We start from the raw sequence: 14,631 nt of genomic DNA, 5'->3' as shown, positions 1-14,631 counted from the left end.
GTCAGTTCAGAGGATCATTCGCACCAGTAATGATAAATTACTGAGAAAATGCCCGATCGTAGCCAGCGGAAGGATAAGTTCAAGGATAAAATGGGAGCGCAAGGTGGGCTCCAACCTCTCGCGACGTGCTGCGCTCTAGCGGGCAAGAGCAGGAAACCAACAGGGAACCGAGATAGGTGTAGAGGGTTACCATTTTGAGAAAAACAATCGGGAGTGAACAGTGAAGCGAGCGAAGTGGATACCGTGTTCTCTGTGTTTGTGTGTTCCAGTTATTATTTTTCCTGATTTGTGGAAACTGTAGCCTGTTTAATGTTCGAGTGATTTGTTTTTTTATCCTATCGAGCTCTTGTTAACCGGCCAAATGGTTGACAAATTATTTTTAAGTGCTGTGTGTCTTGCAATTTCTGCAACGTTTATCTGTGTGTCTACAGCGATCACTGATGAAACTGATGGAGGTGAGTCACTATGATATGAATTCATTACCGAGGCATCGTATACCTCTGAGGATATTTCCATCAGTTTTTTCGCTTCGTCGATTATTTAGAGTGCTTTCATGAACGTCTATGTTCAACTCTCTCTCTCCAAGGCTGAAAGTTCACTATCTTGTTCAGCTTGGTTACTCCATCACAACTGAGAAAATGTCACTCTCAACTTGCTGAGGAGGTAAAGGGCTCAGGTGGTCACTTAGCTCTCATCCTTTAATATTTATCAAAGGAAGGAGCGTATTTCACAGTCACTGCTATTATTTCAAGGTTTTTTTGATAGGGAATCACCTTTTATACAAGCAGAATCAGACATACTCCTACCATGCTTGTGGCTACTTGTGTTTAATTTACCTGTGAGAAAAATATGAGACGAAAAATTATCACTGAGAGCCATTTATTCTTCCCTATTACTCCCATTTAACTAGTGCCTTCTTACGGAAATATGGCTGAAATTGCAGCCGATTGTAGGTGTTCTCTTTCTACAATTTAGCCGCAGTCTAACCTCCAATTCTAAAATTGCTATTTATGTGCCCATCTCGAATTATGCGGCAACTAGAGCAAGCTGTGATAGGTTTTGATCAAAAGTGCAAGTTAATGGATTATTTGGAAATCTACATCCTCAATTTGCTTTGTCTCCACTACTATATATCCACTAATTGTCCCAACTGGAATTCAGACTTCTCGGTCTGAAGACGTGTTATTGAATAGACCAATAGTAGTTATAACAGGAGCTTGACAAGTCACTCGAGGACAGACTGATACTTTCCTAGAGAGTCCTGAATGGGAATATTTTTGCCATTTTGGTTTTTGATGCTGGCTAGTCGCGCCATTCTTTAGCCATGTGTGATGTGACACCTCCTTTACATTAAAGCGAATGAAGAAGGCGCAATTGTATTATTTTGGAGTAAATGGATTATATTCATTATCACTCCTGCTGGATTGCTAGTATGATGTGTTGATCTTGTCTATTCTAAATCATTGGGAAGCTTGCGCCACATGAAATATTTTTGGGCTTAGCAGGGCTGACAACAAAAATGATTGTAATACTCAGACTGTGTGTTCAATCTGCGCATCAATCAAAACTCCTTTGTCCATAAAATTTCAGCAGTCCATCTGAATTTTCATTGACCAATTTCATTTTTTTTGTGCCTGACCGTAGAAACTTGGTGAATCATGTCATTCTAATTCAATCACCCCCCTCTCCCCGTGTTATTTTATTTTGACAGTCGAATTAGACCTGTGTGGTATGTCATTCTAACTACATCCAAAGATACCCGTGCACAGACTTGACAATTAAATCAGAGGGGTCAAAACTCTACACTGTAATGTATCTGCAAAGAATATTAGGGTGTGATGAGGATACCAAGATTATCAATTTTTTGACACTCGTTAGATTGAGTTTGAATGTCACCTGTGATTAAATCAAAGATAGCAGTGCTCATCATGAAATTTGGAGAAGCCTGATTGATGGAGTGATTGGAGAAATTTCCCAAGTAGTGATGTTGTGAATTATGAGGTTTAAGTAAGTAGGTACTGAAACGAAGTTTGGTAAATGTAGTGAAATAGATGAAATTTTGTTTCCTCAGGAAACCAAAAATCATATGCAGTTCATGTGCGATGATTGGTAGATTATATTATAAGATAGGTCAAAAGGAAGGGATTTTATGGAATCTCAAGGAAGAATTTGAGGAGTGAAGGTGCTGCTGTACATTCGTTGCTGAGCTAGAAGGAACTTCAATTGTATGACAGTTGTAGATGGCTAGTGGCTGCTATGAAGGATTAATTCTTTGAGTCTAATTTAAAACTTCAAAAATAAAGGACTGCACAATAAAGTAGATAATTAATTTATCTTTGTCTGCAAATTATATGTTACCTCTATAATGAATGAAAATGATTGCAGCAACATGAAACCAGATCAAGAATGTTCAAGAGTGATTTTTATCATTTAAGCCCATGAGTTAGTTATTTATGAGAAGCGATAAATTACCCCTCTGATATTCTAAAAACATCACATTGGAACTGAGAAAAGTGATGAATGAGGTAAATAGTGTAGGTAGCAGCAATTAGTCTTATGGTGCAATAGTTGTACTTAGCACTTCCCCAATAATCAGGATCGGGGGGTCAGCAGCATCTTTCTCTAGAACGAAGAAATACATGGAATGACGCATGTCTCTCATCGAGAATAATTGAATGACAAGAAAAATATCCTGTTGTAGCTCATACAAGAGTATGAATCAGAAATGAAGGATGTTTACCTTTAAGTATAACTGGTATGAAGTACTGAGTGATTTATATGAATAACGTAGGCCAAAACAGAGAATCCAATGAGTGAACTCTGTCAACTATTTTAACTAAGTACACATCCCCTCTTTTGAATTATCGTGGTGAATCATAATGACAATTCAGAAAAAATTTAACAAAAACTAGATACCTATTTATATTTTCAAGGACGTTAGTCAAAGTTTGGAGGGTTATTAATTCAGTTCTGTAAATCTCCAAGCCGAGAGTCCGGAAATGAGCTGTTTTTTTATTTTGTTTTTGAGGGCGGTCCGGAAGTACCGAAAAAGTTCAGGAATTTTCGGAAATTTTCGCTTTTTGCCGCGCGTGTTTTTTAAGGCAGCCTGAAAAGGATAAATGCAGTGATCAGCATTTTTGACTTTCGCGGCTGTGTCATTTTTGTCGCAATTTGCGCGTGAATGTCACATTTTGTCACAAGCCCCAATAATGTACTGAATTTTTCGGTAAAGTATTGAAATCGTATCGTAAAAAGTACCGATTTGTTTACCAGCCAGTTTCCGTAGACACCCTGCTAGTCCAGCTTTCCGATATGTGGGTGGGTTTCAAGGAGGTTCGAGTTTCCCTCTAATGAGAGATGACGACGACGGAATCGAGCCCGAGTGCCCTAGATTCCGAGAGGATGCGACTTGGCGAGAAGACGAACTTCAAAGGAAGCAGATCTGGAGACAAAGTCTCAGAGACGGGAGCGGTATCGATTGGCTCCTCCATGCAAAGCCACCTTCATTTGTTTAAAAAACCGACACGAGACACGAGCACCTGCCATGAATAAGGCGCGAATAAAGAAGCCAAAAACAAAAGTAGACTCGGTAACCACTTGATATTTCTTCCGCACCGCACCGTACGGCGAGGAAGAGGGTGAGAATGAAAGAGGATGAAATTTAACCGCAGCTCGCGGATACATCGATAACGAACAATATCTGCTGAGAGAGGGTGGAATCAAAGGCCTCTGTGAAGGCAATAAACCGGGCGTACAATGCGGCCTTCTTTAGGAAGAACGGCGTATGAACCTCCAGGCGTTGCCACGTTTCCTTTTATACAACGCTTTTCTGGTGAACTTGTAAATATTTTCCTCCCAAGTTTTCAGATTATTTTCTGGGTGTCTAGCATCAGGATTTTCCCGATTCTATCAGGATTTCAGGTCAATCGGGAGTTTTTTTTTTTTTTTTTTTTTTTTTGAGAGCTTGCGCACTCTAGATATAGTTCATTGGCCTTAGTCGTGTAGACAAACAGCCACCGCTAAATGATGAGAAGTTTAACATGAGATTTGATTGCTGATTATGTGGGATTCTAGTTCCTGGTATAGTTCGATTTCAGTTCTTGCTAAGATGGTTTTGGAGTCAATCATCACTTGAGGGTCCGGTATTCTCATGAGATTGTAGATATTTATAGGTTAGTTAATCCCTATTTCATCAGAATTTGAGGAAAAATCGGTCGTAAAATCAGGATTTGAGAAAAGTTGGCCGTTCGATCGGATTGTCTTGTGCTCTCGCATACGCTTTTGCAGAAATTTTAATTTTTCTCCGCAAAAAATCAGGGTTTGGAAAAATAATGAAATCGGGATTTAGCAGTTCAAAATCAGGAAAAATCAGGATTTCCTCAAATGAAAAAAAAAACCAGGCGCCCTGATTTTGTTCGCAATTTCACCCGAAGATTTTAAAAATTAAAAGGAAAAGCGTTCATAATTTTCCTCAAAAATGAACATTTTATCGAAGGTAATTTGGCAACTCTCGAATGGTCATACGGCGTTCTTCCTTAGCCCGGTAGGATACGGCGCGACTCGTAAAATGAGGGATACGGTGAAGTGATGAACTGATACAGAGAGGCTGTGCTAGACAAAAGATTTTTCGAATCGGTGAGATGAGGGTCGAGGGGTTCTTATGCGGGAGTCCCTAGTGAGATCCTTGAAAGACGCCAGTCCACTCGACAGGGCCCTGGTCATCAATGGAAACATGAAGGAAAAGCCTGAAACAATCGCTGAAAGAATCCCGATTCTCCATGCATGAGATGTTTCAATGTTTCAGCGTATACTTGCACCGAACCGTATAAAGTCCAAATCAAAACTTGTGAATAGTGCCCAGGATTCTTGAATCTTTTTTGTCAGGGTGTCTAGCATCAGGATGGTCCCGATTCTATCAGGATTTGAGGTTAATCAGGATTTAATCCCGATTTCATCAGGATTTGAGGAAAAATCGGTCGTAAAATCAGGATTTGAGAAAAGTCAGCCGTCCGATCGGATTTTTTATCGAGCTGTTTTTTTTTTTTTTGATTCGCGTTTATTTTTAATCCTTAGAACTTAATTCCTGAGCTCTGCTTCCGCATGCGCTTATGCTTATGCAGAAATTTTAATTTTTCTCCGCGAAAAATCAGGATTTGGAAAAATTATGAAGTCAGGATTTAGCAGTGAAAAATCAGGATTTCCCTAAATGAAAAAAACTAGACACCCTGTTGAGTAGTCTTTGATTCCCAGAGATGAAGAGGCACTGAAAGGGAGACACAAAGTAACCCAAGCTCTTGTTCGATTCTGGATCATCGCGGGTTTTCTATACTAAATTCAAAGTAAACTGTATCTAAATCAACGAAGAATTTGGGTTGGTTTGTGATGTACTTCCTGTTCGTCAACTATAATTGGTCAGGCAAATCTGACGCAGGTTCAATTGGCTGCAATTCGAAATTTTGGAGGTTGAAGAAAAAGAAAACGTAAACAAGATGATTTCATCTTTTTCCACTCTGAGAAGTGAGACCATATAACGTCTCAGTTTTGGAGTTTTGCAAACTTAGAGAAGTATGCGAGGTTCATTTAACGGTTTCTCTCGCATGCCAAGGAAGGAGGCGAATTTGAGACAGGACCCGGCGACCCCAAATAAATGGCAACGTGAACCATGTAGTTGACTGATAATGGTCCTAATTTATGTCGGGGGAACCGAACCGGGTTGAATAATGCACTGCAAGTTTGAGGCACGAGCCTGTATTATCGCGGCCAGGGCCGGGTAGAGGGGGTCGCAAGTTTTTCTCCCAATTAAATTGCGGGGGACACACACGTCAGGAAACGGAGCCATCCCCCCTGAGGAATATTAAAACTTGGGCTCTACGGATGCACAATGCTTCTCTCCTCCACTCTGTTGCCGCTATGGTCTCCTAAAACTTATTTACTCAGGTTTCTAAAGCACTCGCATCTCGAGTCACTTTATACTGAGAGTCAAGACAATGTGAATCCATTTCTGATTGGTTCCCGTATTTTAGGCCTCCAGTCCACAGTGTCACAAACTGGAATAAAGATTACATTTTCACCGATTGCAAAGATTATACTCTAGAATGGACCAGGGAATAACGGGTTCAAGACAATGTGAATCCATTTCTGATCGGTTCCCGTATTTTAGGCCTCCAGTCCACAGTGTCACAAACGGGAATAAAGATTGCATTTTCACCGATTCAAAGATTGTAATCTAGAATGGACCAGGGAATAACGGGTTCGACAAGGAACAAACGGAATGAGAGAAGGACGGAGAAAGGAATTTGAGAATGCGCCGATCAAAGATTACGAAAAATTGTCAATTTGTGTAATCTTTATTCCCGTTTGTGACTCCATGAAGGGGGGTTGTCTTGACTCTTAGTAGAAAGGGACTCTACTCACATCCTACGTCTAAGGCTTGGGTGCTAAGGAGAAACACCGTATGACCATTCGAGAGTTGCCAAATTTCCTTCGATAAAATATTCATTTTTGAGGAAATTTATGAATATTAATTCCTTTTGATTTTCAGAATCTTTAGGTGAAATTGCGAACAAAATGATCTGAAAACTGGGAGGAAAATATTCATAAGTCTACCTGGAACTTTTCGTTTTGTCAAAGAATTTAACTACGCCTAAAGGTTCATACTTCGTTTTTCCATAGCACGGCAGTAGGGACCGTCCATCAATTACGTCGCCTATTTTTCCGACCGTCAAATGTCCCGTAACTTGACCCTTTCATTTATACTGTAGTATTTCCTCGTGTCATTATGAGTGATGACTTGATTTGAGCACTTTTGTCTCTCATCTATCGCTTTATCGTCCTGCTGGTGTCCGTGGATGAAAATGTGCGCGAGGACTTTCTTACATCATTTGCGAGTACGAAAGGTACAAAAGGTACGCGTATCGTGACTTCGCCTTCAATTTTTAAGTTAGACCAGATCACATTCTCCCTTGCTACACCATTATCCGTTCGAGGATTTCTTATGTGTCACCATTCAATCATCCCTCGCAGTAAATTATGCCGACTCCAACACGACCTTTTGTTGTCAACTCATGTTTTGCTAATGGAGTCTCATTTGTGATGATAAACAACTAGGTAATGAAAATACCTGAATACCTATTCAGAGATTATATCAGGGTGAAATAATTCATTCCTAATTTCTCCAGGGATGCTGCGCCTCACCAGCATGGACGCTAAAACCCTCCGAGTTCCCAGTTCTACCTCTCAGAGGGACCGCTCTGTAATTGACGTGAGGTACGCAAAAGGGAGTGGGGGTCTAGGACTTCTTGACTTGGGGGAGAAAGGGGTAAAAGAATCGGATACAGTGTCTGACGTCATATGAACGGCTCACCGTACAGACGCTGTTAACGTGACATCATCTCAAGGCTTAAGGGTTCTCCGTTTTATCGGATTGACTCCAAACGGTGAAAATGACGTAACCTTTTTCGATGCTTTCAGTGAGAATACATCGATGAATATCGCTTTTCTGTGGCGTAGCACTGGCAGTGTCTGTTGACCCAATTCCCATTGCTTCATTCTCTTCCCGGCCGATTCGGCAAATCAGCGCGGTTTCTTTCGTTTTCTCCTCCCTCTCCCATTGTTTACTTTCATCGTAACTTTGTCAGGCTCAAGTGTTTAGTGCGCGGTGAGTGCATTTTCGGAAACTTTTCTGCGCTGCTCTCCTAATTCTCATTTTCCCCCCACTTACCCCATTAAGAGAGCGTCGTAATTCTGAGAGGGCCGCCGCCGCCGACAGAGAGAGAGACACGGAGGATTTTATCAGTGATAAGCACTGAAAATCATCGCAGCGTTTCATAATTTACTTCTAGGAAAATTATCGAACTTGATTGCTTGGAATCTTTAAAAATTGCGCCAAGCCTTTTACCGTTTAAAAAATGAAGTGTGACTGGTTTAGCATGTACACAGGGTGAAAAGTTATTGAAAAGAAACAGAATTTTGCTTCAACCTGAAGGAGTCAGTGAATTTTGCTGAGGAGCCTTGAAATACTTTAGGTATAGCGGGAGAAAAAGCAAACATCGAGAAATCAAACAATTTTTTTCGAAATGATTTAACGGTTTCACTGAAATAGATAATTGGCAAAAAAAAGCCTATCGATTCAGCCTGGAAACATACTACAACTTTTTATTCCTCAAAAATATCGCAGGGATTTGGATCAAAGTTAAAGGTGTGAGAGTGCATAAATTAATCGTAATTAGGGGGGTCTTCCAGCTTCTATTCGTATACCTTGATGTGGTTTTCTTTGCCTATCCTATTTGAAGGCCTATTTTCTGGCCGTCCGTGAACTGTAGTTCTTCGAGTACAGTTGATTCCTTGACGCAGGATGTTTTAGAATTTTAATACTTCGTCGCTTTTAAACGTTCAATATCAATCCTCTCTTCCTCTCTCTTTTCCTTCTAGACCTCTCTTCTGTCGACAGCAAGGGGGGCCAGGGGTGCAAAAACTTCTTGACCCCGCGACCGGATGGGTCGCAATCGGTTGCTCGCGAAAACGAGAACGCGCCGAAAAAACGGCGAAAGTAGGTAAAATCCCGTGATTTTCGCAAAACCGCGGCAATTTGGACCTTCAGAGTCGTGAAAAGAGTTATCTTTTTATAATTTCTGAAGAAAAATTGGTTTTAAATCGGATAGGGCGGAAAATGAGAAGGCTGGAAATGAGAAGGAACTTTCTGTATCCCTGAGAGGGGCTCGGGGAGATAATGCTCCCGTTAGCTCCATGAGTATGAGCCACCATGTATACTGCCGTGCTCGAGAAGAACAACGTATGAACATTCGAAAGTTGCCAAATTTCCCTCGAGAAACATGCTTTTTGTGACGTTACTATGTTTGTTTCTCTATTTTCTCTGTCTTTATCTTCCTTCTTTTTTTAATTTATTCCTCTTTTTCTTCGTGTCTCTCTATTTAGTTGTCTTATTTTCACTGTCTTTCACCGTTCTTGTTCAACCTCTCTTTTAATTTTTTATCCTCTCTCTCTTTTCTTTCAGATTCTCTTCCTTTCTTTCTCCTTGTCCGTTCTACTTTCTCTCTTGTTGCTCTCTGGAAATTTTTTAATCCTCTCTCCTCTTCTCTAACTCCATTGATCTACTTTATTTATTTATCCTCATCCTCTCTTTTTAATCTTCTTGTGCATCTTTTGTCTTTTTCTTTTCTTCTTCTTTATAGTCATTCTCCTCCTTCTTCTTCTTATCTTCTTTTTCTTGCTCATTCAATCCCCTCTTTCTTCTTTTCTTCTCTCTTTTTTCTCCTCTCCTTTCTTCTCTGCTATCTGTAACCTTTTCTTTCTTTCTTCTCTCTTCTTTTACTTCTATTCTATCTATTCTTTTCTTTTCCTTGTTTATCTCTCCCTTTGTTTTTCTATTTCTTTCTTTTCTCTCTTCTCACTTCTCCTCGCGTACTTTTCTTCTTTCTTATTTCTTTCCTTTCTTTCTCTTCCTTTTCCTTTCTCTTTTCTCTCTTTTTATTCTCTCTTCTTCTGTTTTTCTTTTTCTTCTTTTTCCTTCTTTTTATCTCTTCTTTTTTTTTCTTCTTTTTCTTCTTTTTTTTTTCTCTATTCTTCTCTTTTCATTCTCTTCTTTTTTCTTTTCTTCTTTCTTCCTTTTTCTTTTTCTCTCTCTTTTTCTTCTCTTCTTTCTTCTCTTCTTCTTCTTTTTTTCTTTTTTCTCTCTCCTCTCTTTTTCTTTTTATTTCTCTTTCTTTTTTTCTTTTCTTATTTCTTTTCTTTTTTCTCTTTCTTTCTTCTTCTTTTTCTCTTTCTTTTTCTTCTCTTTCTTTCTCTTTCTTTTTCTTTCTCTTCTTTTCTTCTTTTCTTTTTTTCTCTTTTTTCTTCTTTCTCTTCTTTCTGTTTTTCTTCTTTTTTCTTTCTCTTTTCTCTTTTCTTTCTCTTTTTCTTTTTTTCTTTTCTTTTTTTATTTTCTTCTCTTTTCCTTTTTCTTCTTTCTTTCTTCTTTCTCTCTTTCTGCTCTTTTTCTCTTTCTTTTTTTTTCTTTTTTCTTTCTCTCATGTTTTTTTTTTTTCTTCTTTCTCTTTTCTTCTTTTTTCTTTCTCTTTTCTTTTCTCTTTTTTTTCTCTTCTTTTCTTTTCTTTTCTCTTCTTCTTTTTCTTTCTTCTTATCTTCTTTTCTCTCTTTCTTCTTTCTTTTTCCTTTTTTTTTATTTCTATTTTTTTCTTCCTTCCTCTTTTCTTTCTTTTTCTTCTTTTCTTCTTTTTCTGTCTCTTTTCTTTCTCTTTATTTCTTCTCTTTCTTTTTCTTCTGTTTTTTTTCTTTCTTACTCTTCTTTCTTTTTTCTTTTCTTTTTTTTCTTCTCCTTTTTTGTTCTTACTTTCTTTTCTTCTTTCTTTCTTCTCTTCTTTTCCTTTTCTCTTTTTTTCTTTTTTCTTTCTTTTTTTCTTTTCCTTCTTTTTCTTTTTCTTTCTTTTCTATCTTTCTTTTTTCTTTTTCTCTCTTTCTTTTTTTTTTCTTTTCTTCTTTCTTTTCTTTTCTCTTTTCTCTTCTTTTCTCTTTTTCTCTTTTTTCTCTTCTCTTTTTTTTTTTTCTTTTTCTTCTTTTTTCTTCTTTTTTTCTCTTTTCTTTTCTTCTTTATTTTTTCTTTCTTTTTTATCTTCTTTATTCCTTTTTTTCTTCTTCTTCTTTTCTCTATTTTCTTTCTTTTTTTTCTCTCTTCTTTCTTCTTTTTTCTTTCTATCCTTATTTTTCCTTTCTTTTCTTCTTTTTTTTCTAACTTTCTCTTTTCTTTTCTTTTCTGTTCTCTTTTTCTCTTTCTCTCTTCTTTTCTTTTTTTACTTTTCTCTCTCTCTCTTCTTCTTTTCTTTCTACTTTTCTTTTTTTATCCTTTCTCTTCTTTCTTTTCTTTACTTCTTCTTTCTCTCTTTTCTATTCTTCTTTTCTTTTCTTTCTTTTCTCTCTTTTCTTTTCTCCTTTTTCTTCTATCTTTTTCTTTCTTTTTTCTTACTTTCTTCTCTTCCTCTTTCTCTCTCTTCTATGTTTCTTCTTTTACTTCTCTTTTTCTCTTTCTCTCTTTCTTTCTTCTTCTCTCTTTCTTTTCTTTCTTTTTCTTCTTTTCTTCTCTTTTCTTCTTTCTCTTCTTTTTCTTTCTTTCTTCTTTCTTTATTTTTACCTCTTCTTTCTTTTTTATTCTTCTGTTTTTCTTCTCTCTATTCTTACTCTCTTTCTTTTTTCTATCTCTCTTATTCTCTACTTTCTTTCTCTCTCTTTTTTCTTTCTCGCTTTTTTTTCTTATCTCACTCTTTATCTTCTTTTTCTTATTCTTTTTCTCATTTTTCTTTTTTTCTATTACTCTTCTATTCTTCTTTCATTTCTTCGTCCTTCTACTTTTTCTCTTTTTCATTCCTCCTCATTTTTTCTTTTTTCTTTATCTTTTCTCTTCTTTTTTTTCTCCGTTTCTATTCTCTTTTCTCTGATGTCTTCTCATTCTCTTCTGCTTCTTTTTTTTCTTTTCTTCTTGTTTCCTTTTCTCTCTCTTTCATTCTCATTCTCTTCTCTTTCGTCTTATCTAGTTTTTTCTCTTCTACTTTTTCTTAGCTTTATCGTCTTATTCTTCTCTTCCCTCTTTTTACTTTATCTCGCTGATTTAGTGCTCTTGCTTCCGTCTTTGCGTTTTCGTTCTCGAGTTTCTTCTTTCTCTCCTCTATGTTCTCTTGCACACTTCTTCTCCTAATTAGCCCTCGTCCTGACCTTTTCTCGCTCCTCACATTTTCTCCGTCCTTTCTCTCTCTATACTACCTTATTTTTTCTTTGTATGTCTATTCTTTCTTCTTGACCTTCTCTTTCTTCTTTTTCTTCCTTTTTACTTCTCTCTGTCCTCTTCTCTCTGTTTTCTCTTGATATTAACTCTTCTTCCCCTCTTATCCTCTTCTTGTCTCTTCATATATCTTTCTTCTTTGTTTTTCAATTTTATTTGTTCTCTTCTTCGTCTGCTATTTGTTCATACGTCTTTCTCTCCTACGTTTTCTTTTAATCTGTTTTTTATTTCCTCTCCTCATCCCTTTTCTTTCTCCCTCTCTCCTCTATCTTCATATTTTTTACTTCCTTCTCGTTTTTACGTATTGTTTTCTATGTTTTTCTCTTCCTCTTCCTCTCTCTTGTCATCTTTTGTTTTTCCTCTTCTTTCTCTATCCATTTTTCTTAAGATTCTCTCTTCTCGTTTCTATTTTCTTATTTAGTCTTCTCTCTTTTTCAGTCCATTATCTTATTTTCATCATCTTCTGCTGTATTACTTATCTCTTTTTCTCTTCTCATAACTTTTTCATTTATTATATTCTCTCACCTCTATCATCTCTCGTTTCTCTTTTTCTTCCTTGTATCTCTCTCATCTTCTTCTTTACTTCTTCCTTTTGCTACCTTGTTTTTTCCGCTCTTTCTCCTTCTGGTTTCTTTTCTGCTTCTCTCAATTTTATTTGTAATATTTCTTTGTTTTTTTTCCCCTCTTTTTATTCCCTCGATCGATCACATCACTTTGTCTTCTCAATTTCTATCTAATTTTTCTACCTCTCTCTGCTCACATTTTCACTTACTCTCTTTTTATACTTAGGTACTCTTGCTGCTCTTCTTTTAGATCTTTCTATTCTCTTTGTGTTATTGATCTCTACTCTTACCTCCTCTATCTCAACTATCTTCTTTTGATCCTCCTTTTACTCGATTTTCATATGTCTCCCTGTTTACACAATTTTTTATTCATTTTTTTCCTTTAATTGTGCACACTTTTTTCCTTCTTCTATTTTACTTTTAACCTTGCTTCTCTTCGATCTTCTGCTTTTATTCTCTCTTTAATTCATACTACATGTTTTCAACGAATTCTCTCCCCTCTCTTTTTATCACTCTTCTCATTTATTTTACCTTCTTATCTATTTTCCCTCCACTCTTTTCTCATTTCGCCCATTCGTCTCTCTCTTTTCCTTCTAGACCTCTCTTCCTTGACGCAGGATGTTTTAGAATTTTAATACTTCGTCGCTTCTAAACGTTCAATATCAATCCTCTCTTCCTCTCTCTTTTCCTTCTAGACCTCTCTTCTGTCGACAGCAAGGGGGGCCAGGGGTGCAAAAACTTCTTGACCCCGCGACCGGATGGGTCGCAATCGGTTGCTCGCGAAAACGAGAACGCGCCGAAAAAACGGCGAAAGTAGGTAAAATCCCGTGATTTTCGCAAAACCGCGGCAATTTGGACCTTCAGAGTCGTGAAAGAGTTATCTTTTTATAATTTCTGAAGAAAAATTGGTTTTAAATCGGATAGGGCGGAAAATGAGAAGGCTGGAAATGAGAAGGAACTTTCTGTATCCCTGAGAGGGGCTCGGGGAGATAATGCTCCCGTTAGCTCCATGAGTATGAGCCACCATGTATACTGCCGTGCTCGAGAAGAACAACGTATGAACATTCGAAAGTTGCCAAATTTCCCTCGAGAAACATGTATTTTTCAGTGGCGTGGCGTGGCGTCCATAGGTTCGCAGTGTTCGCCGAACACCCTAAAATATTTTGAAACAATTAATAAATTATGGTTAAGAATGTGGGAAGCAATACAGAATAGTAGATCGCAAATAAGTATCGGGCTCTTGGCTTCCGACAGCGGCATGTGGCGCGGCGGAGAGAGAAAATCCTGTGACGCGTGGTCCGCACCGGCTACCGAACCTGGATGATCTGCGTACGGTGAGGAGAGAGAACCTGGGTGCAATCATATATGGGCAAAGGGTACACGAGAGAGGAGAGGCACCGGCGCGCGGCGCAGAGCGGAGCGTGAGAGCATTGGGTTCGGAGACGAGTGCGGACCGCGCTCTTGGAGGGAACACAGCAGAGAGAAAAGGGAGGGGGAGAGGAGAGCCGCTCATCAGTCCAGCTGTTTCCTATAGCAGTGTTCCGCAGGGGTTTGCGAACCGCCGAATTTCCTCTATACCGCGATTCGCCCTCCGCTTTCGCCCTGCGCCTGCGGGCCGCATCTCCCAGTTTCCCAGTCTCCCTCTCCCACCTCTCTCTGCAGGTGCATGTTGCGAAAATACGTTATCATTTAACAAAATAAATTACAGAAAAACGATCGGTAAAAAGAACAAAATTTCAATGACAATTTACCGGCACAATTTTCACCAGAAAGGGTTAAAATCGTGTTCTTGCGGCTTCATTTTTTAAAAAGTTTCCGGGGGAGGCCCCCCGAACCCCCCTTTAAGGAAGGGGAGTGAATCTTTCTGACTCCCTCCCCCTAAAGTTAACACCCCTACCGAACGCCTACCGGATATGGTCACGCCACGCCACTGGTATTTTTGACATAAGCTATGCATATCTGTCCTTTAAACTTTCAGATATTTCAGATTAAGTTGTGTACAAAATTGTGCGAAAATTTTGGCAACAAACATTCACAATTTTCTCAGTAAATTCGGTTTTTGTCGAAGGAAATTTGACAACTGACGAACGTTCGTACGTCGTTTTTACTAAGCACGGCAGCATGAATGGGTGTGAGCCGTCATGTAGAGAGCATGATTCAGGCGATTCGAAAGTAAAGAAAACGGCTCTTCTTACGGAGCAGGTCAAAGCAGCCGGTGGGACTAACGATGAAAATTATTTTGCGCCGCCCGCCCCCCGTTCAAATCTTCTTCTTTCCCGT

General features: G+C 38.5%; 1 protein-coding gene across 1 annotated transcript in view; it reads left to right on the top strand.

Annotated features, from left to right (window-relative positions):
- Positions 1–186: 186 nt before the first annotated feature.
- Positions 187–14,631, top strand: part of Cals (calsyntenin 1) — a 197,690-nt gene continuing 183,245 nt past the window's right edge. The window contains exon 1 of the mRNA XM_019061858.2: positions 187–455. Within this exon, the coding sequence (XP_018917403.2) occupies positions 362–455 (94 nt within the window). The 5' untranslated portion in view covers positions 187–361. The remainder of the gene's footprint in view (positions 456–14,631) is intronic.

The sequence above is a fragment of the Bemisia tabaci genome, chromosome 3, assembly GCF_918797505.1.
Source record: "Bemisia tabaci chromosome 3, PGI_BMITA_v3".
Taxonomy (NCBI): domain Eukaryota; kingdom Metazoa; phylum Arthropoda; class Insecta; order Hemiptera; family Aleyrodidae; genus Bemisia; species Bemisia tabaci.
This window is presented reverse-complemented; position numbering and strand designations above follow the sequence as displayed.